Source organism: Corvus brachyrhynchos, unplaced genomic scaffold, assembly GCF_000691975.1.
Source record: "Corvus brachyrhynchos isolate BGI_N302 unplaced genomic scaffold, ASM69197v1 scaffold246, whole genome shotgun sequence".
Lineage (NCBI taxonomy): Eukaryota > Metazoa > Chordata > Aves > Passeriformes > Corvidae > Corvus > Corvus brachyrhynchos.
The window spans coordinates 1,774,723-1,800,542 of NW_008238447.1; the positions used below are offsets into that span (position 1 = coordinate 1,774,723).

At 41.0% G+C, this 25,820-nt stretch overlaps 1 protein-coding gene across 5 annotated transcripts in view; it reads right to left on the reverse strand.

Annotated features, from left to right (window-relative positions):
* The window catches only part of PDE3A (phosphodiesterase 3A), a 77,807-nt gene that overhangs the window by 30,592 nt on the left and 21,395 nt on the right, over positions 1-25,820 (reverse strand). For 3 of the 5 annotated variants that reach the window (XM_017736679.1, XM_017736682.1, XM_017736678.1), the window contains exons 1-3: positions 8,882-8,968; positions 5,103-5,363; positions 2,689-2,843 (exon numbers count right to left, since the gene is read on the reverse strand). In XM_017736679.1, the coding sequence (XP_017592168.1) occupies positions 2,689-2,843; positions 5,103-5,363; positions 8,882-8,953 (488 nt within the window). In that variant the 5' untranslated portion in view covers positions 8,954-8,968. Of the gene's footprint in view, positions 1-2,688; positions 2,844-5,102; positions 5,364-8,881; positions 8,969-25,820 lie in introns of those variants that run through there. The other 2 variants (XM_008635582.2, XM_017736681.1) reach the window with 1 other exon arrangement.

A 25,820-nucleotide genomic window follows, 5' to 3' on the forward strand; every position in this document is an offset into this window, starting at 1 on the left:
AATCCCACTGACAGACCCTGGAGACATTGGTCCAAGAGAAACATGCTGAAGGAATCAGGGTGCATGTGTCCATGTGTAGGGGGGAACAAATGTTAGTCCCCTACAGCAGCACGGGTTTATGCTTTTAGTCTTTGGGCTGTAATTGTATGCCAAAAGATGCCAAAATCTTCTGTACAGCAAGAAAACTGTATTTATACTCATTTTCCTGAATGACACCCATCAAATGTCAGCTTCTTGCAGGGATGCAACACTGGCTCTTATCAAGCTCTCTGGACAGGTCTTCCAGGCATCTCAGGCTCCACATTCCTCCTCACAGCCTCACATCCAAGTGATGAGGTGACACTCAAGGCAGAAGACAGACTTTTAAAGTAGCATAGCTCCAGCTGAGCTTGAAAAAAATAAACTTGAAAGGGAAAAAAAAAGGATTCTGAAAGAAAAAAGCATGTGACACTGTGTTACCTCTACAAACATTGTTTTGGAATAGTAAGTACTACCTACAAAAATATTTGTTGGTTGTCTTCATGGGCCAAAATTCTTAAAATCTGTGATGAAGTGAGGCAAAGAAAGAATACAGATGTTTTTTAAAAAAATTTGTTTGTTTTGGTTTATGGTTTTGCTTTTTTTTTTAATTGATAGGAAGAATATAACACACTGGCCCACTGCACAGTAAAATAACCCCCATGAACCAAACCAAACCAAAAATTTCTGAACCGCATTCTTTGATTTCCTGTGGGAGAATCACTCGATATAAAAAGTGGGTGAGGGAAAGAATGCGGGAGCTCTATTATTTTTCCAGTATAATGTCTACCCATTTCAGTGACATGGGGCTGGAAGAATGGGGGATTACTAATCTCAAACTGAGAGTTAAGGGGGCTTTTTTGCAAATAGAAATCCAGAAGTGATGTCCCACGTTGTGAGGAACAAGCTGCATATTTTGTAACTACAGAATCTGCCACAGGGCAATTCCAGGGTCAGCCTCTCTCCTATCCTTCAACTTATAAAATGTTTCTTTCTTTGTGACCAGTGGAGTGCTTGAATTTGGTACAGGGGAAGTGGCAGATAACCAAGATATATTTTTTTCTCTTCAGTTCAAAATTCTTCTCCTTGAAAGCAGATCTCTCTTGGTCTGCCAAAATTTTTAAAGCTAGACTTATAGGATTCATTTTCCCCCTTTCTGGAATACACATTGTTTCTCCTACTGTAAAAGAAGTAGTGCAAACAGTAGGCTGGGAGGCTTGACAGAGCTATAATTATACAACTGGCGACATTAAACATAGGAAGAATTGATAGCCTGCTTAGCTGGCTCCTCATGCAGAGTTATATAACAACTGCAGGAAAGGCCCAACAATAATATTTAATTGCTCTCCTTCTCCCTCTGATTCCCATCTTGGGACACTTACACACTATGTGAGAGTGGGATCAACAGTATAAATCACATGCACCCCAGGAACCACAGGTCTGTGAGTGAAGAACATTTGCATTTGGTTACAGCTTCCTTATATTTACTTTTACTGAGACAGATGGGACTTCTCACAAAGGGAACTTTGGCAAAGCACGTATTTTTCTTGCATGAGACTTTCAGGGTACTCTGCAGGCTGCCTTGAGCACCTCCATGCCCTATATGAGAGTCTCATCCATTGGAAAGGTTTGAGTATCTGGAGAAAGGCCAACCTTGGAAGAAAGCAGCTCTTTGGGGCTGCATTCACCCAAGCCACCCAACAGCCAACACTGGTGATGCTGGGCCTTCCCAGGTCCTATCTTTTTCTCCACTACCATCACCAAATTTTGAATTTCAGAAAAGCATGTGAGTCTTCCGATGTCACGGCTCTGAATTCTCTTCTTGAATTTGGTGCTTTCATTCTGATCTTCCTTTCCCCAAGGCACAGCATGTCTCCACATTCTTTCTTCATCCACCAGCTCCAAGATGATAGCCCTTGCTGTGGTGGGGAGGGGACCTGAACTTTATTCTCACAGGGCGGTACCACAACTCGCTGCTCTCCACCCTTCCTTTGAAGGCTCTGCTCCTTTCTGACTAGAACAGAAATGTATTCATGGATCCAGAAAGGAGGAAATCCTGTTGTAATGACATGATGTGTAGCTATTACAACATTTATTACAACCTTAATTAGGCTAAACCTCTGCAAATTCCCCAAACAAGTCAGCTGCTGGCTATAAGCAGCTGAGCAGACTCAATTCTCTCTCCATTTCATGGGAGGACTATGTGTTTTACGATACCGGCTTGGGAATCAGACCCCGAGAAGAATGGAAGATGGAGTAGTGCTTTATGAACTGGTTTAATGACAGGACCATATCATTAGGTGAGTTCTTAGAAATGGCTGGGTTAATGGTTACAATTTTTGCTTGGCTGGGCAATAACGACCCCTGCATATCAAGAAAACTTTAACCAGATATCTTGCCTTTTTTCCAATTTTATTGGGCAGTTCTGCATTTCATTAGCATAAATAGATTTTTTAAAATTTATTTTTCTGCCCAATAATATGAATAATTTTGGCATAATCTGACAAAAAATGGGAATGCTGCTTCTTTGGCAAATCAATTTATAGAAACATGAAGTAATTCTAAACCAGTAGTTCACAGCCAGCATTTTTGAATGTTGGACATCATCACACAGAACCAAAGAAATCTGTCCAAAGAGACACATAAAAGTGAGGGGAGGCAATTTGTAACCTGGATGAAGATGATTCATGGGGTTTGATGCTGGCACTGCGATCCCTTCTCACTGGGGCTGGCTCCAGTGTGGGCAATCCTGTGGCTGATGTTGTTGTGGTCCAGGTTGAGGACACTCGTCTCAGCAGTCCTGGAGGCAAACTTCTCCGTAAGCGCTGCGGAGAAATCAGCTCCTTACAGTTTATACAGGCTTACAAAACCTCTACACATGCAGAAATAAAACCATTTCCATTTGCTTAATTCTGTCTGACAACACCTAGTGAGATACTTTAAATCTGGATTCTCCCAGCTATTATTCATTCCAAACACAGCCAATGCTTGAAATGCTTGGAGAGTCTGGACCATCCTCCCTATCTCAAGTTTAAAAAAAGATGCATGTCCACAGCCCCATAGCCACAGATGTTCAACACCTGATGTGGCCAAAGGTACTTAAACAAGTTGTCAGGGCCACAAAGGTGACTGAAGCATCTGTTATAAAAAGAAAGGCTGAGGGAGTTGGAATTGCTCAGTCTGAAGAAGAGATGGCTCAGGGTAGATCTTACCGGTGTATACAAATACCTAAAGGGAGGGTGTAGAGAAGAAGGCTCTTTTCAGGGGTGCCCAGTGACAAGGCAAGAGGCAGTGGAGCAATAACTGAAGTACAAGAAATTTAATTAAAATGTAGGAAAATCTGTTTTACTGTGAGGAGGACTGAACACAGAGAAGTTGCTTGAAGAAGCTGTGAAGTCTACATTCATGGAGATGCTCAAAAGCCAACTGGACATCCTCCTGAGCAACCTGATCTAGGCTGAGCCTAGAGAAACTTTCTCCTCGATGAGCTGAGGGATAGGACTGGACTAGACAATCTCCAGATGCACTTTCAGCCTCAACTACTCCGTGATTTAAACTGTCACGAACCCTCAGAATCAGAGATTCAAGGCAAGAGAGGCTGTAAGAAAAATAATGCAGGGGAGTCCAACTTTTTCCCCTACTATATCTACCCAACCCAAATATTACACACTGAAATAAAACTTTCATGCTCTGGGATACAATGCCTCAAAAAGCTTAGAGAAAGCAACACTGTTTACAGCAGATTTTTCTTGACCACCCTGCCTTTTTCTTTTATCTGACTCTTCCATTTCTCCAATTAATAGGATTCACATGTTTTTTTCAAATTTTTGCTGGCAAATAAAGGATCTTTTTTGGATCCAGATTTGCTGTTGCAGATCTTGTAATTTTGTCAGTTGTTTCTCTTGTGAAGTTCTCATGAAGTGTTTATAGTTAAGAACTAAAATAAATATATCTGCAATGGAGAGCTTCGACTTTGCCAGAGGGTCAAGAAATATGAGATGGAAGACATCTGTGGTTCTGAAGCTCAAAGTTGCAGATAAATATGTTAACACATTATCTCCTTACACGAAATACGCAGTGTCAGATGCTTAAGGTGAAGATCCTAAATCTGCTTTTAGGCACTTAAATAAAGACCTGCAAACTATTTGTTTTATGAACCATAATACATTTAGGTCAGTGAATTCTTCAGTCAGATTAGTTCTCTGTACCTTTAACTCATTTCTTCATCCTTCATTTCTCTTCTCCTCATAAGGTATTATGCAACAGCAAACTGCTATCTGCTCCCTGCGTTTACTCATGTGATAGCAGTGTTCTTTCCCTCAGAGCCTAGAGTGCAGCCATTATAGACATGGTCACTGAAATAAACTGGAAAATGTGCTTAAAAACCTGTGAACATCCATTTCATACATACAGCTGCTAAACAGGCAAATAGGGTGGTAATTATCATCACGCTACACTATAATAAAGAAAGAATCACGAGCATTGCAATTCAGATGCCTGGAAATGCTGGAATGAATACTGGCTGTGCCATTTAAACGGTACAAACATAAAAGCATTTGCCTGTGCACACATACTCTGCCTATATTTAATTTTACAAGGGAGGCTGCAGTACAAAAGCATTTTGGTTTAGTTTCAGAAATGAAATGTAAGCTTTGCAAGATAGCTAATTAGCAACAAATCTACAACTCAAACTACTTCAAATCTGATGTGCTCTTTCCAGGTGTTCACTTACTCAGTGTGGGTGGTTAACACTGGTTATTTCCTGTCTGATCTCTGAGCATTCATTAAGCCATTTTTCAAGGCGTGTATATATATCTGTGGTTCTGTCTTTTTCTTCTCAAGACAACTTCCATGAGCTCACAGTATTTGTCATACTAATGACTGTGATGATATTTTTGTTAGTTTGTGGGGTATACAACAGTTTAGACTTGATCCAAAGCACCTAAAGGTCATCAATAGAGACTTCTTCACTGACTTCTGTAGGTTTCACTCTTCTGGTTAAGGGAAGGAAGAAGAGATGAAGCCCAATGACATCTGAGAGCCCAGTGATGTCCCTTTAGGGAGAGCCAGGCTCCAGCACTCACCTTGGGAATAGCTAGTTTCTCTCCTTTCTCCGGACATTCCTCCGAGTCGGAGCAGGTGTAGTTCTCACTGAAGGACACCAAGGGATTCACCCTTGGCTTGTGGATGGCCTGGAAGGTTAACTGTGTATTGAGCAGGTTGCTCACTGTTCTCAGCGACGTGCACACGTTGGGGGGCAGCGAAGGATCGGCCAGAAGGTCTGTGATGAGCCCGTGTGCTTCTCCCATGACAGCGATATCCACGGTGATACTGGTACCAGAAGACTAAAGAAGAGAGAAATAATACATATAAGACAACAGAAGTGAACAACCTGCTGAGTACTACCTCAAGCTGTGGTGAACTCTCTTCCTAGCTTCTGTTAAAGCGGTTACAGGTGGAAAAATATTAACATAAAATAATTCTTTAAATACAGAGAACAATGCTGAATAGATCAATCAACAGTCTGCAAAGACTTTGTAATTCCATCATATCTGATTTCACAGCTTTCACCATCTGCAGCTGACTTAACCCATCTGAAATGAATTGTTCAGGCTCCCGATGGAGACATGGTCAATAGCCAGAGCTTATTTGCACAAATAATTTTGGAGACATGGCTTAGGATGGGAGGAGTCTCTCTTGAGAGATACCTGCGTACTAACTACGGAGATATCTAGAACAACTAATGTTCATTGCTTATGCCTGGATGAATGAAATGAATCCCAAGCATATACTGAGATTTTTAAAATATCCCCGTGCAGCTAAACTATAGTATTCTGGTATGGTGGCAACAGCACTCTTCTCCAAGCAATTGCATATTGGGCAGCTGTATCAAAACGGAAATGGAGTAAAAAGTGGATTTTTTAAACATTAAAGTTGTCAAGTCTGTGAATTGACAGATATATAATACAATTGCAAAGGACTGGGGATCTTTAAACTCTAATAAACAACAGTGAGACTTGGATGCACACAGAAGTAGAACACCTAAAAAGGCAGGAGGCATATGGAATTTCAGTGCATTTCAGCCTCACTAGCTGGTGCCCTAAAACCCACCATGAATTCTGCATGGAATTGCTAATTCAAGGCACTCCAAGAGTGGCCATCTACCCTTTCTTGTGTCTCTGACACATAAGCTCAATCCTGCTGCTACTGTTTGGGACTTAGTAGGTGTATGTGCAGTTTCCCAGAGAGACCACTGCAGCAGATTTTGTACTGATTTGCTTTCATATATTTCTTAGAAAAAGCTAAAATACACAGTTTGCTAAATGGGGAAGTTATGTCTGTGAAAAGAGCATATAAGTTACTTGGAGTGGCAGGCAAAGAGCATGGAGAATTGGTCAGACTCAGAAGAAGAGTGATTAAAGCCCCAGCCAGGAATGACTCATCAGTGACAGCGTTCATGGACCTTAAAACACAAAGAACAGAGTAACACAACTCGACACTACTTTGTTCTCAGAAAAGGCTTTACAGGCAATAAAAAAGTATTTCTGAGGAAAGTGATATATCAGTTAAGTATAGCTAAACCTCTTCTGTCTGTCTTCCCAGTTGCATAACGTGGACATCAGGCCCTTGGCAAATAGATATTTCACTCCACTGATCCCTTTCTCATGTCCTACTTCTTGCTAAGACAGAGGTAGGCTGCAGGACCAGAAGATAGGCTTCCTCACTTACCATCCTCTCCTGCTGCCAGAAAACCAGCCTCCTCCCCCATTTCTCTGCCATGCTATGAAATAGCACAAAACAGAAACTGCTTGATCTACTGGAGTGCTATTTCATGCTACTGAAAAAAATTAATGCCTGAATTTAACTTAATGGCTCTTTCATTGCTTAACATCTCAGGAGCGCATGCGGAAGATTCTGGCAGATGCTAAAGAAAATTCTTAAATTAAAGGACAAGGCTTGGGATGGGAGTAATTAATTATCTATCTTAACCTCAGCCATGACAAATGGACCAAGGGGGAGTGAGGCAGAATACATCACTCAAAATGCGACAGAAGCCTCATATTTTCAGCAAAACTGTGTCATCTACAGTTTAAAATTCTATTAAGCCTGGAGCCTGGAGTTGTCGACCGCCAATCAGAGACAGAGATTAATACTTCTACGAAGTAAACAAGTCTGACTCAGCAGGCTATAAGCAGAGATTCTGTACAGCAGTACTAATATTTTGCAAAGCAGCCAGCATTGTTCTCCATGATTAGTACCAAGTGGGGAGAGGGAGAGCCCTTCTCTTCTCAATGGTGGATTTCTGCCACAGGGCCTCCAGCTCCCTGTGTTGTCATGTGTGTTGGTGACCCCTGCCTTAACTCTGAGACCCAGCAGGTTTTTCCCACTCAAATGCCAGGCTGTGGTGAGTTATGCGAGTCATGAAATATGAATGTTTCATCCATCTCAGGGTGAATTTAGAGCACGATCAGACGAGTCTGACTAGATAAAATTACAGCTATGTAGATTATTATTTTCTAAAAAATATTACAAATTGAATGCATGGGAACATTTTAAAATATGTTACTTTTCAGATTCTCTACTACAAAACAGTGGAGAACTGTGTATGGTTTGCAGACCATTATTCAGAAAGTAAATGACAATGTGGTTCTCTAAAGGGCAAGGAAACCTGGAATTTAGTGCACATCACTTTGATGATGTGAAAGCAAGAGAGTAAACTGGTGAAAATTTTAGATTAATGTAATTGCATATGTGCATATGTATTGTACATATGCACATACACGTGCACACAGATATATATGCACGGAGTCTTTTTTTAGGATAAAAGTGCATACAAAATCCATGATCAGTCTTTCTAAGTTGTTTTCTACTAACGTGCATAGCCTCTGCATGAACGGATTTGGATTCTTTCCAAACCACTTTACTCATTGAAGCTCCAAGGCCGGATACTTGGGAATAGTGGCATAAACAACGTTTGCAATCAACACTAACAAACAACTAATTTGATGAAACAAAACAAAGCAACGAAGAGCTAAGCTAAGGTGAATTTAATTTCACAATGGTCAGTGTTCATTTACTCATCTATGCCAATAATTATGAATGCAGTTCCCTCCCATGAATTTTGGATAAGACTGGCTTGCTGTTCACTTTGTGACTTCATTCCAGCCCTGATTTCAGCAATGTCATGCAGTGACTAAAACTGAAACGCTCTAGGGCATGAGAATGAGAAAGCAAGCAGGCCAGGAACAAAAGCAAAACTAAACAGGGTCATTTTTAACTAAGGTAAGAAGAAAAATTAATTCCTTACAATGCTGAAAAACAGCTGGTTTAGGCCACGGGGCCATCTGGAATTACTAACTGGGCCCAAATGCACTTGCTGCATGTTTTGAGGGTTTGTTTTATGTACAGAAATTAAAAAAAAAACAACCCAAAACATACTGCTGCATGTGCAAAAGTAGCATGTCCCAGTATCACACAGACGATTTTTGTCAGGGCAGGAAACAACTGTAAGGAACACTCTTATATTCAATAAGAAAAAAGTATAGTGAAAAATTTTAATAATCATTTAGAATTTTTAGGTTTGACTCATCTGTTTTGGAGTCTGCAACATGACTAAAAAAGCTTTCAAATTTTGCATAACCTTCATTGGGCTTTTCTATTACAGTTCACAAAATCCTATTTGTTTTCTTCTGTTAAATTATATTATGCACAAAACTCTTAAGAATAGCTTTTTACTCAGTAGGAGGAAAAAGCAGATAAAACTGTGCAGGAAAAATGAATTTAGGAAAATAGGAATAACAAATTCCTTTAGCCATAAGACCCGATAGATAAATTTTGGTATGAACTATTCCTGTTGGCTCACCTGTGGAGCAGATTTGACATCCGTACACTTAACAGATGCTTTACCACAAAGAAAAGTCTTCCCCCTTCCCATTCATGTTTTGCATATGATTCTCATCCAGCTTAATTAAAAAACACCTCTCTCTCCAACCTAGAAAAAGGGTGATTATCGTGACTACACAAAATCAGTCAAAACTTAAGCAGGAAAAAAACCCCAACCCCAATTATCAATTACAAACCACAATTCCTTTCATGCAGCCTCATGTTAGGAAAAAATAAAATCTTCATTTGCTGTGGTTTGTACAAGGAAAAGCAATGAAGGCAGAGATGTTGGCCTTTCACAATGTTACACTCAAGAACACTCTGTAAGCAAAAGAATGAGGGAGGCGAGGAGGAAAAAGAAAAGAAAAGCAGCATCCAGCGTATCTTCAATCTTCACACAATTATGAGCAACTATAAATCACAATTTGATATGGTTTCCAAGTCACATCATAAATGTTCAGGCCAAGCTGTCTGGAAACAAAATTAAAAGCAAATATAATTCTCCATTATTTTAATGTCCACAGAGCAATTTGAAGGATAAACATCAATTGGCTTCTATGGAAATAATGAATCATTTTAAAGGCGCCACAGACTTAACTACTCCACCTTCCACTGAATGACTAAGGAAAAAAAGCGTGCATGCAATTCTTTCACATTTCACTTTTCTCCATTTAAAGCTCTAGAACTGGAGTGTTTTTATTTTTATTTCTCTCTTACTTTGTACTAACAGAAGATTTCAGATTTTCTCTTCTCTGGTGAGCAAGCAAGATGTTTACGACAATCTTTTCTCCAGCTTAATGAAGCACAGCATTCCCACTGCTCTCTGGAGGTGAACCAGCCACAGGCTCTGTAAGGCACACTCTTTGGTGGGGCTGAAAATAGCATCTTCCTGTTGTCTCATCACATTGATCAAAGAAAACCTTTCCAAGGCATCTATGTAGTCACCGACTTTGCCACTGAGTCTTTAAAGCACCCAGGGCCACATTACCATAAACCAGACACTGACGCACAAAAGATGAGCCCACAATGAAGGAAACTTAAACCTTGCTTGAGCCGTAACGATTTTCATTTTAATCCTGGCTCTAAGATGCTTGAGATGGCACCACTACAGCAAAGCAGACCTACCTGATAACAATTACATTGAACTCTGATCTGCAGAGCAGATAATGTCATGACTGCCCCATGAAGTGTGTCTGTAGCATGAGCACATGCCAGAAAGATGCCAGAGTCCAAGGATCACAGAGCAGCCAGAGCAAGTCTTTCAAAGTAGCTCTGCAAGCAGAGGATCTAATGAAATGGGTCTCACTAAAGAGTTATACTTTTTGTCCCCTCACTGTATTGCAATGACCCTTTTCCTCAGCAATAGACCTGAGGCCACAGAGTCAGCAAGAGGCAGCCAGGCCTGGGGCTGGTGTGCATGTTGTTGAGCAGCTGGCTCTGTAATCTCACAGTATATTAAACTACCAGTCTTCTACTACCAAGCAAAGCCACTGATTTGGACCTTCCTCTGGTATCCCACCATTGGCTAACATAAAATTTCTAGGAAGGTGACCATCTCTGAAACTTCCTCCCATCTGCCACATTTGTTTGGAACTGTCACAGAGGAGCATGACCATGTAAGACTACTTTCTTTAGAAAACCAGGATGACAACACCACCATCCTTTAAGAAAGAGACACTGGTTTGGGAAGGAAATACTTTTTCCCCCTTCTTATAAAACCTGTGGAATGTATCACTGTCTATAGCACACTTTGTCTGGGGAGGCAGCTGCCATCCCCACATCCTGCATCTCTACCTTAGGTGACACCACTCACAAAGCTCATAGTTACAGCTGACTAACTTTCTTCCATTACAGGATCTTTCAGTTCATGACAGCTTTGTCAGCCAAAGAGCTCAGACTGAAACATATACTGCCAGGTATTTGTCTGGGGTGAATTATTTCAGTGTTTGAGAAAAATTGCTCAGACATTTACAAGAAGACTGTTGGAGTCTTTTATCCACGCTAAAAACTCTTCGTAAACTGATACCACTTAATCTGCAGCAGGCACTGAAGGTGCAGGAAGGCCTTTTGCTTTCCCTGCCTTGATAGGTCCAGATTTGGTTGTGAAGTCCCTGGGAGAAACGAAATCAAAGCCAGCCCTGCATGACCTCTGTGAGTTATGAGAAACCCACCATCAAACTGCCCTAAGTGTGCTCACCTCCACACACTGCACATGTGTCCTCGTGCACTGTGCACAGCATTCCAAGGGGCAAAGGATCACATTTAAGAAACAGAGAACACATTTGAGTTCTATGCAGTTTTGGTGCCATCTGTAACTTTCAAGGGAGGCAATCAGTTCTTTCAGGTTACCTAGCAGGCTTTTCCAGATTTGTTACACACACCGAAAGGAAATGTCCTTGTGGTCACTAGCAACCAAGCAATAATAAAAACATAGATGCAGAAATAATCTCAAGGAGTGGGAGGATTGGATTTGTTAAGATTCAAGACCTACAGACCAGGAAATTCCGAACCCGTGTGGATGCAAGTACTGGACACAACCCAATGCAACATAATTAAATCCCTGTCATTTATATCTGACAGAAAGGACCTCAAATGAACTAACTCCACTGGTACTGACATAAAGCAGTACTTAATTTTCCACCTTCCCTCCTGCCCCAGTAGAGCGCAGCTGGAAAACCCTGGAAGGCATAGGGAAAAGGGGCAGAGGGTTGTCCCCAGAGAGTGTGCTGGGTGGCACAGCATGGCAAGGGACAAGCTGCAACCAGCCATATATGTGCTCTGCCTTGGGCTTCTTGGGAAATCCCAGCTCAAGTGAAGACGCTCAGACAGTTGGGATGACCTTCTGCATAAGGCACGCCATGAGGAGGATCCAGGGAAAGCAGCTCCTGGAAGGAGGAGAGAGCACGAGCTGAACTTCCTGGCTAAGAGCCGCTGGTCACAGCTTGCAAACCTTGTGGAAACTCTGACGCTGATGTTTGATGTTCTCAGCAGAGCCTTGGGGACTCAGTCACCCAATTCCAAGGGACTTTCCGTGCAATTTGGCTGCCTAAAAACATTAAACTATCACGACTATCCAGCCCAAAGAACTACTTGATGATGTAGAGTAGATCACAGAGTCAGTCACAGTCAGGGTAGATTATTTAAAATGTAGACACCACTACAAATAAACTAGGAACTTTAAAAATTATTGCTTTTAATTAAAGCACAGCAGATGGGAAAAATTAAATTCTAAATGGGGCTGAAATCTGCTTTGCATAACACAGACTGAGGAAAACAATTCTGTACTTCAGAGGCTGTCCTCAATTGTCTTACATTATTGTTCTCCAATTTGTACATCAGATGGTCACAAATTGGTAGCTTGAAGCTGATAGTTTGTGTTCATACGAAGAAAACAGTGACAACTGTCTTCAGCCTCAACTTGAGCTGCAGTACCACAAGCTGGGACCTAGCAGGAGTGGGATGCTGGGTGCACACACAGTGGAGGATAAACCATCTATTTATACCTGGTGATCTTAACCATTTGAGTTTACAGCTCCAACATCCCAACTGCCTGCTTAGCATGGAAAGCTATTTTAATTCTACAGTGAACTAAAACAGAGCAGCCAAATATACAGCATGAGTTTAAAAAAAAATCCATTGAAAGCAATAATCACCATTCTGCCTTCTGTGTACTAACTAATCCTCCCACATTTTCAACTTGACAGTCTCAGTTACACCAGAGCAAAGCCAAAGGAGTCACACACTGCCATATTTTCTCCCTTTCAAAGTATTTCAGGCTCTTTTGGGATGCAGCTTGAGAAGAGACATCACAATTAGCAGCAAACTTCAGAAATATGTATGAAAATAACCCCAGCTAAAGATTCACATCCACCTCAGCCCTTCACTAAGAACTGCTGAACAGTATTAAGAAGAGCATTACCAAATATCATTAAAAACGTAATGCAAATAAATGCAGCCTCTAAATGAAGATAAAAGATTGGGGGGGTGGAGTGAAGAGTTGCTACACAGGGTGTCAAATGTATTTTCAATTACTAAAAAGGAATTGCCACAGGAGAATAAACAGAAAAAAAAGAAAATTTGGTAAGGTTTTAAAAATGAGTGTTAAAAACCAGAATAAGAAAAAATTAGAAACCAGGAAGTAATCATCAGTGAAGCTGTAGATAAAGAGCCTTTAATGTTCAGTCTGTTCTTACTGGAGTTAGGACAGGGATTTGGAAATGACAGCAGGAGCCAGATGTATATGTCGGGCCATGTTTTCCATATGCTGCAGCAACAGAGCAGAAAGATCCCATGAAATTCTCCAGTGACCATGAACACTAATGATATTTAGTGGCCCATTTTTAAGGATGGGCTTTCCCTGAAGCCAAATGCAGACAGAGATATTCTCCACCTTTTGAAAAGGATAAATCCTCTGCACATCAAACCCCAGCGAGAGCTTCACAACAAACTGGTCAAATTTTAAATTTTTTTTCTTCTCCATCAGACCTTGTGGTTTGCATTATTTCAGTTCTCCTGATTTTAAGCACTCGCACTAATACCAGTTAATAGCCACTGAGTGCTACAGATGCCTCCTCCTCTTTCTCATGACTTTATGTCGCTAACGAACTCCTCTGTGAAAAGAATTAATCATTTTTCTGTAACACTTGGCTTTGGATTCTTATATTATGACTCATGCAAGAAAAACAACTGTAGCCCTAGGGACTTGCAGCCCCCAAATCCTTCATCATAGCTGCTGCAGAGCTATTATTTCTCTAAGTCTCAGAGCTACTAACATCTAAAGCCACGACCTGCAAAAGACACACTAAGCATGCACTAGATGTGAAAATGCCCCACCTCTCCTGGATTATTTCTATGCTGACTCTTCAATGAAGATCAGAACAGAGAGAAACAGTAATTCATATACAAGAAAAATAAAACACTATCCTCTATATGCCTTCTGTGGTATTAAAATAATTTTTTTCACTTACCACAGATGTAAACTGACAGACCGGCAAGCCCTGAGGACTGCTTTCAACCTACTTCATCCTTGACCTGCAAGGACCAACTTAAAGACACACTAATTTCGTTTATACTGTGGGCTCATTTTGCCTTTGCTGTCATGAATGAAAAAAAACCCAAACCAAAACAATTTGCCTGCTGAGATACAAGATACACCAGCTGATCGCCACAGGTCAATGCCTGCATCAGATGGCCATTTTCAGCCACTGCTGCTCTGGCCTGTAATCTACACATTGGATGCTAAAGGCTCTAGGATTTTCTAAGTCATCTCGGCAATCTCTAACTTCTTCCATGTAGCTGGTGGCTGATTTGTCTTGTACACAGTTTTAATCTAAGAAAAGTTTTAGTTTCAACTTGTGTCTTTTAGGTTGTGAGCAGTGCTTGACTTGCACTTTAGAAAAAGAAAAAAGTAAAATGCATGTAATGTTCCTAATTATGACACCCTGGCTGCTTCTCAATTCCAATTAGAGATAGACCCAATCTGTACTTCTGCATCATTAATATCTCACCATACTGAACTCTGACTGTCTGGCTCAGGGTCTGCACTATTTTATGAGGGCCAAACACTTCTGTGTTTTTGGAAAGCTTGGATTCAAATTCACATCTAAATATAACAGCACCAGCTTCTCATTTACAAAAGGCAACAGAACCATAGAGACCAAAAAACAGACACAGATCATGAAGCACTGGTGCTTATGCTGGCAACCACACTAGACAATGATTTCTATCTCCACAGTGAGTTATGTTTTCTGCTTGGATGTGGATATTAAGTAAAAAAAAAATCAACTGTGGGTTGCACATGGGCTTTTTTAAATGTTAAATATCCTTGTGAAGCTGAACTTCAGTGGTTCATCTGAATCTACTCCAGTAAGAAATCAGTGGTTTTTTCAGTAAGTGCAATAGAAGCACTTACTACTACTGAATAGGTAGGCTGAATTGGTCCTGGTAGACAGGTTAAAAGTCTTAACTGAATTTTTAAAAGGAAGTATAGAAAAGAAGTTATCAACATACAGATCTGTTTTACCACCTAAAATCAAAGATTTTGGAAGATACATCAATATAGACCCTTGACATTTTAGCTCAGAACTAATCCTATTAATTGGTGCACACAGCATTGAGCTACTTGCTGATGAGACTTACAATCACATGATTGAGCCACAGAGCTCTCTTACACAGAGAACAGTGTGGTGTCCTCACAAACAAGAAACAGCAGCTGAAAGTAGGCAGCTCAAGGATTCGCAGTGCATTGACAACTTCAGACAAACACAAAAAATATTTTGTACTGACAGAAAAATTATTGGTTTTGGAATTTCCAGCAATGGGAAGGGCTTTTTTTGGCTTTGCTTCAGCAATTTTAGAGTAGCTTTATTAAAATATAGGAACAAGAAATCACATCAACTTCTCAAAACTTAAATCTTTAGTTTGAAAATGATGAAATGAAGTTCCTCAGTTGTTTTTTTCAAAAAGGTTATGGCTTCTCTTTGTGAAGAACAGCCTGGTGCCCATATTTGCATTGTTTTCTGCATTAGACTTCTGTAGAGGCATAGTGTGTCTCTTGTGGTGAGAGGCTCACAGTTGAATTAAATGGGATCCATAATGGATTAGACTCCAGAGATGACTTCAATATTCAAGTTTGTTAACACTGGTGACCTAAGGCAGGGTACTGAAGCGAAAGATCTCTCCCCAAAGTCAGTTTAACTTTGAGGGGTTAAGCTCAGAACAGCAAAGATAAAAGACCAGTTTAATCACAAGGAAACACTTGACTTCATACTCCTGACCTTGGTGAACAGTCACGCACATCTCTCATTGAAATGCTTTATGTAAACATATTTGTTAACAAACTGAAACAGACCACAAGCTAAATTGTTTGCCATACGGTGCTCTGACTGATCAGCTGATGAAGCATATGGATTCTGTCTTCCTAATTCTCTATTATCTTCCTGACTGCTTCCATCTGAGTGTTACAAGTGGCCTCAGATATCCTATTTATCCCATTAAAGTAAAATAAATAGATCCATAAATTGCTGCTCAATTCTCTCTGTACACCCTCCTTCTCCTCCTAATGCATTTGAGAGACTTTTGGCAACATTAGGAAACAGCCTTCTCTAGAAAGAAGAATCATTTCACTTAAATGATTTGTTCTTTTAATTACTGTCATTCCTAGCTAACACAGAGCAGAAAATGCATATCAATAATGCTCACTGTGCAACAGGTTGGCATTTTGCCAGGAATCTGAAGACTGCCCTTAACCTAAGTAAAAATTTATTTGTATCCATTTCCTCGTTTAATGCAAGCTGCAACTACTGCGGAGAGTAAGGCTGAAGCATTCTGTATGATGCTACAGCAAAATGAAATACCCAACCAAATTAAATATGCACAACACTTTTATCCACTTGCCCTCTTACTCTTCACGGACAGATCAAAGAAACATGTTTGATTTCCTGTCAATAAAATCAAGGTGGCACAAGAAGGCAACATGATGAGGTCCAACTTTGTTCCGCTTTTTAGGAAAGATGGCTTCAATTAGGATGGCATTTTTCTGGCATGGTATAAATATGTCTTTAAGTCATAACTAACTATATAATTATCTCATTCTATACACAGCCACAGTAATATACTTCACACACATGTAAATAGCTCACTTTAAATAAGGGAAGGGGAATTAATTGGAAAGAAAGAAATTAACACTTAGTTGGCCCTTTTTTTTTTAAACGGAGAAGAAAATGCAAATCAAAAACTGTCTCTAAAGACTATTTAATCTTTTGTGTATAAAGACAACCATATAAGCCTGTGCCAGCTACAAACAAACAGTTGCAAGTAGGACTTCACATTTAACTCTGAAACCTCATTTGTGTGGGTTTGGGTATACTTTGTAACCAGTCAAAAAAGACAAAACCATGTTCTGACCCTACGTAGAATTTAGGGTCTGCTTTAAGGCCTTGCTTATGTGACCAGCCTAAATGCAAACCAGCCAAAGGACATTTCACCAAGTGCACAGAATAAATTATTTTAAATAAAACCTGTCTATTGGCAGACTACTAACCACACACAGTAACTATTTCTGCTTGTAATATGATGTTCATTTAGCTCTGTATAAACAATTTATGAATCCACCTTTAACATAACACAACCTTTTCTCCCTGCACCAAGCTGACAGCCATGGAAAACCTCACATGGCTCCAGAGCAGCAGGCTGAACTCTGTTTCTCCTCGGGCAGCAGCAGCACTGGTGATGCTCTGCACGCCAGCCCTTCATTACTGATGAGAACATAACGAGAGAGGAGATCAGAGAGCAGGTCTCGTGCTGGAACTGAGCCACAGCCTCACTTAGAATCCAAGCCAGGCAGACTGGGAGCTCCCAGGGGATGGACCAAGGAAGCCCAAAATGTCACTCCTCTCTCTAAGGGTTACTGCCTGCCCACCAGGGTCTCATGGGGTCAGCGGCACAGCAAAAGGCGAAAGGGCAGGAGACAGAGTCAGGCAGCACAGATAGGAGGACATCCAGCTGCACAAGCGAAAGTCAGACTGGGAAAAGGGGATGAGAGCGAGAAAATTACAGAAGACCTAGTCTGAACACCTATTCCAGGCTAGAGCACAAATACTTCCATAAATGAGCACACCACCAAGACACCTAGTGCCAGATGACCACTGCAAGTGAGTCAGTGCCTCAGGTAACAGCCATGGTACAACTGAGCAGAACTTTTCATACAAGGCATTACAATCCTGCAGCTTTAGGTGCAGAAAAGCCTCTCCCAGGCATCACCAGATGGCACTACTCTTCCTTCAAATCAAGACTGTGGCTCTGCTGTGCCCATGAAATGCTATCATCGATTTGGGAGGAAAAAGATCTTAATCCATGTTTTTTCTATATTAGCCCAGCAATCTCTCACTGTTCACATTCTTTCCAACGATCTTGCAAATCTTGTACAAACAACAAAGAAATTCTGCATCTGTGGGAGGTGGAGGGAATCTCATAACATTTTGAACTGACTCTCATACTAAAATATTCCATAGCAGAAGGATTACAGAAGTTTCTCTAGGAACACAAAACTCCCCAAGCAATGAAGTGCTTGACAACTGTATTAAGAAAGCAGAATTCCTTCCAGAGAAATAAGTCAAACACATAAGGTTAACATATACATGCCTCTCTCTTCTCCCCATGTTGTATTTGTCTGCTATCAGAGCTGTTGAAGATGCTAAACTCTACCTGTAATTGTGCAGTGTTTTAGCATGAAAGTATTCTCTAAATTTGGTTGAAGTTTATTGCATTTTTCCCTCCCAAAAGGAGCTGTTAAGAGTATCCACATACCAATAATAATGGAAGAGAGAAAATGAAAGTACATTAAAATGCTAATAAAGAAACATCAACACACATATACACAAAAAGCAATGTTTACACATGCATGTTAGTGTAAGCATGCTTTCTTTTGGTTATTGACGTGATTTGCAAAAAGATGCAAAGTATTCACATTGGCACGTCTTCAGTTGGGTACAAGCTGATGTCAGGCTGTGGAATACGGCTAATTTGGGATGGAATGGACACGCTCAAATTGAAGTCCCAAAACCCTCTGATTTTAGATGAGAAAGAGTGGTATTTCTTTTTTGCATGTTTTCTTTGTGTTTAATCCACCACAGGACTCATCTGCACTCAAGACCTTACAAATTGATAAACTCAGGGGCAAATTAATCTTCCAGAGTGACTCCTCTAACTTCACCAGGAGTCACAGCAGAACTGAAGTCTGCCTGCTGTGCTCATGAGCTGAATTCCTTCACAAAACAGATTTTTGTTTTTCTTCTAAGCAACTCTCCCCCCTTTCAGCTCCCTAGAAGTTGACAGGCTGTTTCCTGCTCCATGATCTGTGAATCATGATGTGAACGCCGATTGCTACTCCCCTGTGAAATTAAATTAGGTATTGGAGCACGGCATGAGCAATAACTTTGCCTGAGATGCCAGCCCTAAAGAAACTCTACATTTTCTTCCCCCAGTTGAAGAATGGAGTTATGAAAGCAGGGTCAAGTTGGTTATTACTCTTCGTACTCTGCAACATCACCAAGTCTGCTCTGAGCCAGCTTAAAATTATTTCTCCACTTCCTAGTCAAGAAGGTACCAAAATTAAAGAGTCCAATAATTCACTGTATTTATTTGTGTGTTCTTCTGTAACCACTTAGCACCATGTGAATTGCAGCAATGCTTAACATACACAGAATACCACGATAAATCACCAGAACTTAGTGCATGTCATACAGCTGGGAAATTGGTAAGACAAGGGTAACCAATAGTAACACATGGTTTACCAAGCAGGAAAGGGAAGTCTGTGATGCCGCGTTTCAAAGTGCCTTTCAATAGCACTTTGTTAAGCAATAAAATATTCACACTTGGAAAGATCATAGGGTTATGTTGCCCCATATTTTTTTTTCAGACATATGGCCCTTGGGAACTTACACACATCTTTGTCACTGCCGTGTACTGTGAGCAAGGAGGCACCACATGGGTACATCTGAAAGCTGAAACTGCTAGAAAATAGAATAGTAATGTATTAAAACCCGGTTTGTGAGCTCAGATTATTGCTCGTTCTGGAGCCTATGGTAATCTCAGATAGGTTTAGGGGAGTTTTAGTTTCAAATTGTGATGTAGCTGTCAAAATCAGATTACTTAGCCTCTGTTCTGCATTACTATGGAGTCCATGATGCTCCAACAAATGTAGTTTGTGTTTCTTTCGAGGAAAAATAAAAAGTCCTCCCACCTTTCATTCTCAGACAGAAATACAATTCTCCTCCCTTTAACCTGAGAAACTACTCCAAAGATCAATTTCATAATCTGCAAGAAGCAGAAGTCTTCATGCTCCCCAAAATTGTCTGGCTTTTCCTTCTCCAACATTCACATCTTTCCCTGTGAGCCTTGCAGGTTCCTCCAGGTTCACTTCTCCAAGGTCCACTCAAAATCTAATCATAAGCTCCCTCCCTTCTGGGTTAGTTGCCAGACAAGGGCTGATATTGGAGTTACTACGTCAGTAAGAGATTGTTTTGGCCTTCAAACACTGCCATGTCCCCTGCCCAGCTGCTGTGGAGATGGCTCAGGCACAGCAAAGTAAATTGGTTTAATCTTGTGCATCTGGTACTGAGCTCCCAGTCATCTGTTCAGGGGTATAAAGGGACTCTGTTCCATTTCAACACATCGATCATGTCACAGCCCAGCTCCAGTGATAGAGCCTGGAACCTTCAAAATCTAAATCCTGATAGTTCCTCTTCTCTGCTAATATTTATCACAGTGTTGGACTTGCATGTTTGTTCCACAAGCTACTGAGTCACCTGGACCTGAGAGATTGTAAGTAGCCCTCTTAGAGCTACACTCTAAGTCTGTTTATTATCCTAAATTCACAAAAGTATTCCTCTGTTGTTTAAAAAGAAGTCCACAAAACCTCTGCAAAGCACAACTGTCTAGAGACTTTCAATATTTCTACATTAGCCAAATGAATGTGAAGTAAACCCTTCATCTCTGCATCCTCTAAAGGATTCATAAGACAACAATATCCCACAGAAGGCCCTCTGGGTCCCTGGAAGGTGCAGAGCACTCTTCGCCTATACAGTGAGCAAAAGCTTTAGATCACTTCTGGGAATGCAAATGAATGGGATCCACGTGACCCCGGTAATAAAAGGCTCCTGTCTCTTTGCAAAGCATTGAAATGCCATCTGGCAATTTTGTTGACGTCAGCAGGCACAGAAAAACAACCACCACCTCCCCCAAAAAAGCAAAAGCCTTGGGCAGGAGGGGGAGGAATGCAGAGTTTCATGGTGTGTGTGCACTTCAGGCTGGTGTTACTGAAAACCCACGGCAGCGCGGTCAGCCCGGAGCCCAAATTCTGCACCAGCAGTGCAGGCAAACGCACCCCCCCCGTTGTCCCTATTTGATACTGCTGAGCAGCCCTGCGTTCCCTGGCACCCCGGATTCAGAGACATCTGTTTTGATGCCGAGCATCAAAAACGAGCACTACATCCTCTCTGTTATTTTGCCTTGTCACTGGCAGGTTGCTGAAAGTTTGTGCGTGAGGAACGAATCTCTCAGTGCAGGCTACAGGGAAAGACACAAAACTTCCAGCAGTACTTTGCAGGGTACAGAAGATATGCCACTCAGTTGGCTGCTTTAAACATTTCTTGCACACTGATCTGGAACACAGTGAAAGAAATTCTGTACTAGTTTTAAGTAAAAATCTCACACCAACATTGCATGATGACAAGAGATAAATGACCAAGGATAATGTAGAAAAGATGTCCAAATCCTGCGGGGATAATATATTAGCTGCAGGCACGAATTTTAAATTGTATCTAATAGAAGGCATAATATTGCGCCAAGTATTACCTGCCATTTGGCACAGAAAAATTGGCTGCATTTTCATGAAAAATGACAATATTTTATGTCAATAATGTAAGTTACCTTATCTATGATAAGCTAAAATAATACTATGAACACATGTGCATGCAAAAGAAGCAGGCATCTTTTTGTGTTAAAGTACATTTTCCTGTTATCAAAGATTTCTTCAGTTATTTCTAATCTCAGTAAACAATTCACATCAAAATGCAGGAAAGGGCAGCAGAGCACTGCTTTAACACAAACTTTAAAAGGATGGACATGTCCTCCATGAGGCACATTTAAACGCTGAAGAAAGGAGCTTTGTGAGTTGCTCTTAACAAGGGATTAGAAATTTTACAGTAGCTTTGTGACAGAAACACAATTCCCTCAACAGTATTTCTCAAAAAAGATCAGAACCACACAAGATGGGTGACGATGAGGAGAGAAGGATGGAGGGAGGAGGCTCTAGGGCCACATGCTCTCAATTGTCACACTGAAGTGTTGTAACAAAGCACATTCTTAAGGCTCTCCTGGATCAAGGCCTGACTGACTATTCAAACCTGCCTGAACTAACAGTCCTTTTTCTTTGCCCTGCTCATTCCCCCCCTTCTCTCCCTCTTTTACCACATCTCCTCTTACTGAATGAAACCGAGGCATTTTTCTTACAAAACTGCTCTTTGAATTCCTAATCTCTGCCTCAGTGTAATTTTTTAACAGCAAGTCAAAGCAGCACTGTGTAAATAACTGCAAGGAGACAGCTCTGCCTGGAAACTGGGAAGTTTTCCTTGCTCACATCTTAGGCTTGAAAGCTTATGCTCAATTCAATTAAGAAAATTTATGGGTAATTCCACAGTTTCTTCCCAAATCCTTATGTTCTCAGGCAGCCAACCCAGAAATGAACAAAATCCCTGACAACTGACTACTTTCTGCCAGCACATGGGCAATTATGCAGAAAGTGTGTATTTAATTGAGTTAGTAGTAAATCCTGATTTAGGAATGAATCAGAGGATGGAGAAGAGATACAGCTATTCCCTGCTGCCATTTCAGGTTTAATCACTTCTGTTAAGGTTTATTTATTGACTTCATAAAATACATAAACAACAAAACCATCCTTCCATAATATTATAGGTATTAAGCCTCCACTTGAAGATGTAGGAGAATAAACTTAAAGCTACACACATGACAAGGGAGAGATTTTCTGAATTCTCCCCCTATCTCTCAGGTCTGCATCATATCATATCTGTTTTAAATATAAACAATTTTCAGAGTTCACAACTAAGTCCCACTCAGCGATTCTGGTTAGAGCACTCTCCAGTAAATCTTGTGTTCAGCAACAAACAAGAAGTTTTCATGCCTTCTTTCACTGATCCCAGAGTAATTTCAATGAACTCATGACAAATACAACCCCCACACCTAAGTGGTCATCCTGAGGACTGTGTTATCTTCAAAATCAGCAAGATGCCTCTCCATCCATTCCAATCACTCACTCAAAAAAAAGTTGTCCTCCCTGTGTCTGTATGACAAGTGTGTGTTTCGCCTCCTGAAGCTGTTGCAGACCCCTGAGCTCCTCAGCTAAGCCAAGAAACGGCTGTAGCAACATTCCCAGGAAAGTCTTAGCAGCTCCACTCTAATGAACTTTCAGCTTCTAGTTAACATAATGTCCAGACACATAGCCAAAAATTCAGGATTGTAAAATTAATCTAATTTTCAAGGTTCATGGGGATTATTCATACACTGACATCCACTATGCATACATTAAATGTGACTTATTCAGAGGGAGCCCATCACTTTGGCAGCCATACACAGTGTGGGAGGAAAGCAGTGCCACTTGCAGATCCTCCTGTACAAATATTTGTTTGTTCTTGTACAGAGAGCATTTCCTAATGCTATTTCCTGTTTTCCAGTTGCTTTGTTCTGGTCTCCAAGCAAGTCACCTCTCTCTCTAGCAGAGTTGTATCTTCCCCCTGCCGGGTACATCTGAAAATTTCTTTGGGCCAATTCATCTACTGTTCCAACTACTCGTGGACTCCCCACCTGAAGTCAATACTCAGGGCTCGGGGAAGTCCCTTGCCCTTTCACTGCCCTCCTCTCTCTTGGAGGTCCTTCCATATTTCAGTTTGGAGACTAGAGCTGAGCAAGCTAAACCCCATGGAGGCCCAGCCTGGGCTGGAAAGTTTCAATCTGAACTAAATCTAGCACAGCAGGCTGGCAGGTGACTGGCTGCACTGAAGGACTTCTCTAAACTGAAGTTAAGCTAAACTGAAAGGCTTTTAAAACTATTTCAGGCTCCTGAATTCGATATTGAGTTGTTAATCAAAAAATGAATATAAACCCAAGGACATGTATGTGGTCAGGCCACTTGAGATGATTCCTCTCTCCCAGTTTGTGTGCCAGCCCCTTGCTGAGGGCTCCGTTTCCCAATTCACAGCTGATAGCGCAGTAAACACCTCTGGCAGTGGAAAGAATGTGGCCTTGACACAATCCGGGCAGCCACTGCAGACCCAGCCAGGGAAGGCAAAATATGGAAATCCCAGCCTCATGCACTGAGGGCTAAAGCACTTACAAGGTGCCCTTTTATCCCTCTCATGAAGCTGAGAGCAGTGTGCTTACTAAGTGTGTGAAAGGGTCCCGTGGAGCCCTTGCCACCTTCCTCTGAAGGCTGAGCATCCTCATCTGAGGGCAGTTCCACAGATTTTACAACAACAGTATAAATCACAGTCAGAAGCTCAACCAAAGGTTTACAATGCAGATGCTATGCTCACATTTTTATAGGCCATTATGAAACAAGGTAATTAAATATTTCCACTAGGCTAAAAGTGCAACAGTGCTAATATCCTGGGAAGAAGTGAAATTGGGAAGGCTGCAGATAAAATCTCTGTACTAGGATCAGCAATGGTAAGAAATTACAGGTCATTTGCTTATATTACAGATGTAACAGCCTTGCTAAGTTGTGGATCACTGAGACAGCATGATCTTACCCTCTCCAAAAAGATGCCAAAGAGAAAAAAATTAGAATCCTACGTTCCCATGAAGCAAGTAAAGCAGGTGTTTAGTTCATTACTAAGTTACCTCATACTGGTATTATCAAATTTGTTTTTCATCCTAAGGTCCTTTACAGCAGCCTTCAGAACCTAAGCAGGGGTGTGTTCAGTTGTATTATTTCGAGAGGACGTACTTTAGCCACATTTTCACTGTCACCACAAGAAGACAGGAAGGATTTCAAGGGAAATGGGGAACCACAAGAAGCCATGTGCAGAGTTCAAACTGTAACTGTGCTTACAGTCAAGCATCTCACCAAATGGGGCCACTGCAAGTAAGAGCTCTGTCAGTGCATCCAGTGTCAGCTGATGTAGAAACACGCTGGACTTGCAGCTAAGCTTTGCCATTTATTGCTTTTACTTTCCAATTTGATCAGGAGAAAATTATTTCTAACAAAGGGTAGCTAATTCACATTTGTGAACCTGCCTTTTTGCTAACCCCTGCGTTCTCTGCTGTGCCATCCAATCTAACACATATATCATTGTGAAAAGTTTTAAACTTAATTTACCACTGTGTTGAAGTCTTTAGTGTGGAGCAATGTGATAGATTTTACCAACACTTATTAAAAATAAAGAGTAATGGAGCAAGCCATAAATAAAATAAAGTGCTGGCAAAGCCTGGAATGCAATGAATACATCTGCACTTACAGCAGTGGCCAAACCATAGTGCTTTATCATAGGAAAGTAGCTTGAAATAACTTTTCAGTGTATTTGATATATGATACCGCTCTTTTAAAACCAAGACTAGAGCAAGTTTGTGAACTTCAAAGTGAAGTTGTTTCCGGTGAGAGGTTTATTTTGTTATGAGCTTGACATACTGTAGCTGCGACACTGAGCAGGGTTGCAATGTCAAGCTTCAGAAAGTTCACCCACACTAACGACAGGCAATCACATGAGAAAAGCAGCAGCAGTGAGGGGGCGGGGGGGGGGGGGGGGGTCTTCCAAAGTTTAATTTCCCAAGCAGTTTATCTCACACAGATTGCACACAACACCCCCCTACTCAAATCTCAACACAGAATGAGGCCTGAAGTGAGTGTTTGAATTTTCTTCTGTCTGGTGTATAATAAATCTAATTCATGTAAGGCAGTTTTGGCACTAAGCTATGTATTTGCACATTTCTGTTGGCTTAAGTCACACTTTCTGTTAGGAAAGCTGCTCAGAAAGGTTTATTTCCTCCACTGCTATAAACTGTTGGCATAAACAACCATTCAAAAATTTAACCTCAAGTTACTTGGCATTCTAATGGTTTACACTGAAGCCCACAAACTTGGGTTTCTTGTTAAAATCTGTGTGAATTTAAGTGTGTTAACCTTCAAAATATTTAAATTCAACCTAAGAGAATAAGAAGGGGGTGGAAGACATCTGATAGCAACACTGCTCACTTCCACTGCTGTCTGACTGGAGAGTGACACAGGAGAACCCACACAGATGAATCCTGAACTGGCAGAAAGATGAGACAGGGAGATACCGTATTTTTTTAAATTTTGGTCTTCCATTTCTATACAGGCTCCTCTGTGTGTCCCCTCTCAGCATTAT